General features: G+C 47.5%; 1 protein-coding gene across 1 annotated transcript; it reads right to left on the bottom strand.

Annotated features, from left to right (window-relative positions):
• Nucleotides 1-765: 765 nt before the first annotated feature.
• On the bottom strand, nt 766-3,176 carry CCR75_009285 (uncharacterized protein; the record flags this gene model as incomplete). The annotated part of the gene is given in 3 exon segments (XM_067967326.1): nt 766-1,066; nt 1,136-3,146; nt 3,158-3,176. 3 exon segments carry the CDS (start codon nt 3,174-3,176, stop codon nt 1,048-1,050), a joined length of 2,049 nt encoding a protein of 682 aa, XP_067816531.1. The 3' UTR covers nt 766-1,047.
• Nucleotides 3,177-4,337: the final 1,161 nt, after the last annotated feature.

The raw sequence follows: 4,337 nt of genomic DNA, 5'->3' as shown, positions 1-4,337 counted from the left end.
GCATCGCCAAGATGGCATCATTCCATACGGTCGACTCATTCGTTCGAACGCATCCTTTCCATGTCACTTAGAAAGGAGAAGCTATCACGCGTGATACGTATTCCCATTATCATCTAACATGTCCATGTTAGATGACGGAAATGTGGTCCTTGGACGGACTCGTAAGTGCTACCAGGTGTAACGGGGCACTGCTGACTTGTACTGCTTCAGTACAAGTCCACTTCGCACTGTCTCAGTGCGAGTGGTGCCTCACGTCACTTCGCGTACACTAGTACGTGCAGAGAAAGTCTACTCTTTAAAAGACTTGCTTTAAAGTGTGTTAATTAAAAACCGTATTAATATCGTTAAGTTCTTCTTAATACTAACTTAATTATAAACTAATACAAAACATGTACCAAAAGTCTTATCTTTCTTTCTCTTTGCGCGCGTTCAGCGCTGACTGGACCGGATATAATGGTCTATATCTACCAATGGAAAAGCTTTTAGAATATTACCATGTAAAGTAATATTCTCCAAATATTATTAACCTTTTAGATAATATATTAAATAACAACCTTTCGGTGTTAATTTCATCGAACGATACACCTTAGTTGTTAATACAGATTGTCAGTCGAACTATCTTACCCAATCAGGATTTTTCTTATCAGTTGGTTGAGTTGCCCAGGAAGTCGACGCATGTAGAGGAGCTGACGATACCGCCGACAGCTCTTCTCATACCCAAGACTTCCGTCGACATTATCTGCTGCACTAATAATTATTCGATTCGTTTTACCTACTGCTCTGGGATATTATGCCTTACCGTAAACGCTTCCACCTTGCAGTCGATCGTCCTTCATTGAATATTGCTGAAATGATTTCCGTTTCGTCTCAAACGCTCATTCTCTCTCAATTTCAGCAAAAAGACATTCGCAACGTCCGACCGTGACGCATCATTCATGCAAGACCACAGCACAGTCTCAACCTAACTTTATTGTTTTATCATACGGCGTCTATAGAAAGCAAGCAGGAGGACAAGTGCAATCGACGATTTTGCCTTATTTCGTGGCGTTATACTTTTTTCAGATTGCTAAAAGACCGATAACAATCATTTTTAGTGGGTCTCTTTTCGTAGAATAAATTAAGTCACGGGACTTACATGCTCGTCGCGCGCGTGTAAAACGAGCCATGATCTGTCCGCCAGAACGATCGCTGAACACGACCAAAGCGGCTAAGACCGCCTTGAACAGGTCCCGGATCGGGCGGCGTTGCTAAGGCGTGGGGCCGCGACATGCGTCGTCGTTGCTCGGGCAATGGGAGCTGTCCAGCATTGCTCGACAAGCGTGACCGATTGCTCGATGCGACCGAATAGAGGGACGACGCGGTCGTGGCCCGTCGTTTCTTTAATGTCGATGAAAACATCTTTTTCCGCCCCGTAAGGACTTCTGGCAACACTTGGTACACTTCGAGCTTGGCTTTAATCTGTGGAATCGAGTACTCACCGACTTTCTCGACCACAAAGTCAATGGCAACCAAGTCTTCGTACATTACGAGCCAATCGGCTACGCGCTTGGTCACGAGAATCTGTCCACCGTCGCCCAAGTCGCCAATTTCGTTTGCAATGACTTCCGACGCACCCGTGTAGATCATCTTGCCCGTCACGGCATGCACGTCCAGGATAAGTGCACCATCGGCTTCAATGGCATCGTGAATGCCCATACGGACGCGAAGGCCTCCAAAAATCAAGCGATGGCCCGCGCGTTGTTTCCGTGTAGCAGGCAACATCCCATGGAGTTCCTTGGGCCAATTTGCCACGAGCAACTGAAGCTGAACATCGAGACAATACTCGACAGCTTCACGCACGGTATGGAACGCCAATTGGAATGCGTCACCCGCGGTGGTGATTTCGTACCCCCGGTACTTCATCAGCGACGAGCGAAGGATATTGTCGTGAAGTTCCGTGGCTCGTTGCATCACGAGGCCGTCGCCGGTGGCCCATAGCGCACTGGACGATTCAATGTCTGTAAAGACAAACACGGGATTTACAAGGGGAGGCTCGGCCGATTCCATGACAACTTGCGTGTCGCGAGGCGATAACAAATCCCCGCGTTGAAGGAATCGGGACTGGACTTGAGCCTCCATGTCTTCGGGTAAGCACGAGCGACAGAGACTCAGGACACACGCTTGACTGCACATGGTTGTGACAGCAAGGGCCAAGCCCGAGAGGTGGTATACGAGGAGACTGACGCTAATAAAGTCTAAAAGACGCGCTTCGTCGTCCCTTGACGCGTACATGACAATCGATGCCAATTGAAATTGCAAGGAAAAGAGCGCGTAGACAATAAGAATGCGTTTTAGGCGTTGGTACACGGGCGACGTGACGAATTGGCCCTGAACGTTTTCGTACTTGCGTCCCCCGACCTTTAATCGGACGAGTAACCACATCATGTATACAAAACTGAGAAATTGTACCCCATAGACACTAAGTAAACACGCTTGGGTATACTGCGTGTACCCCTCATGAACAATTGCTAAAGCCATTTCAATGCCGGCAAATAAGAAAATGCTTGCGTGAATTGTCCATGCGTAGACTCGTATTTGTTGCCGCTCTTTCTCCGCGCCGCGATCCATGGATGTCGCGGCGATGCGAGACAATTCAAACGTGAGTGGGAACATCCAGAGCGCGACGGCAAAGAGTGCAGCGTCGCCAAAGCAGAGCAGCGCAGTCGCCAAGGCGTCATGGGTCTCGTCGAGCTGGAGGATGGTGTAAATGCCCATGCTGCTGTAGCGATCGTAAGCAACCTCGGCGGCGTTCGAAGACGACGACGCGTTGTCAGCTATGGTCGTATCGATCGGATAGATGCTGATCCAGAGGAGATACAAGACCCGGGCACTGCTCCAGAGCCAGAGATAGAGGAAGAAGAGGAAAAAGAGCCACCGCACGCTCGAGACGTGGAGGTCCCAGCTCCGTCGGAGACTCACCATGGTGAGACCCGTCGAGAGACTCGAGAGTGCCATCGAGACGACGGCAAGGGCCGTCCACATGACGTGGGGAGATACGCTCGTGGCAACACTCGAGGGCTTCTTGAATACGTCGAGCGGCCGGAGGAGGGGACTGACGTGCAGAGGGACGACACGAGCGGCACGGACAAGCTCAAATGGTGCTGGGGCTACCAGTAACTAGGTTGAAAAAGTGGCATCTGGTCCAAAAGGCGAGCCCTATACTAAACGGCCGTGACCGTGCAATCTTTCGAGTACACGAGTCGTGGTGTTGTAGTTCGTCAAGGTGTGCAAAGGGCTCGCAAGGACTGGACAGCCCATATCATCACTACGTTAGGTGAATTTGGACAGAGAGTGGGGGCAACGCTTGATAAGCCATTCTCGTAGAACTTGCTTCTAAGACGTAGGAAATTCAACGCTTTTTGACTCGTGTCGCGGCGGGTCTTCCTGGATCTTGCGCTCGAAATATGGCGAGCGCGAAGTGAGCACGTGACACGCTAGAGTGGATGCAGATTAGGGACATAAAAAGTCGATTTACGTGCAAATGAGCGTCCTTTGCAATGGTCAATTCGTATTTACGTGTAAGATCCGACGATTTCAGCCAGAAAGATTTCGCAGTTCACTCGGAAAGTTTGCCGAGTCGATTGGAAAACGATAAGACAACGGTCCGTATCTTGTTATTCAAACGAGCCCGTGAAACGAAAAAGAGCCAGAATTTCAGAGAAATTTGACCGACGGAAAGTTTATCAGATTACTCACGCGATCGAGACCACATGGTCATCTTTTATTATCTTTTACCCCCAAGTGCCGCACTGTTCTGCAACAATGAAGCGACACGCAAAAACAAAAATAAGAACGATTGTGAATAATACGCAGCGCGTTTAAACGTTTTCAATTGGCTCACTTTGAGCCAAGACAAGCCATCCATGAAACTTAACCTTACATTAGACAACCATAATTAGACAAGGGTTTTTGAAATCAACAAAGCTCGACAGAAATTTTACTGCCTGGCTTGTTAAGAGCGTTTAGTCATAATACAAAAGCTTATTTAAAGTTGTTAAATATATCGCAACCATTTTTTCTGCCTTTTAAAAGCACGCTAGCGCGAAAACAAATTTTCAAGACCTTACTTAGGTATTAATCAATGACATAACGACACGACAATTGACTAAGTGTTGATTAGAGGACAAAATCTGGAGTAAATTATATTGAATTAAATCTAGTTAGCATTTCTCTGAGCCACTCAATATCTAACGAACCATGTCTGTTGGTAATTACGCAACATAAAAACACTTGTTACAAATGATAACCTCAAGAAAAAATATAAAATATCGAAGGGGACGTGACTTCGAGGAAGCGAA

The sequence above is a fragment of the Bremia lactucae genome, linkage group LG14 (assembly GCF_004359215.1).
Source record: "Bremia lactucae strain SF5 linkage group LG14, whole genome shotgun sequence".
Lineage (NCBI taxonomy): Eukaryota > Oomycota > Peronosporomycetes > Peronosporales > Peronosporaceae > Bremia > Bremia lactucae.
Note: the sequence above shows the minus strand (reverse complement) of the source record. Positions and strands in the feature narration are given on the sequence as shown.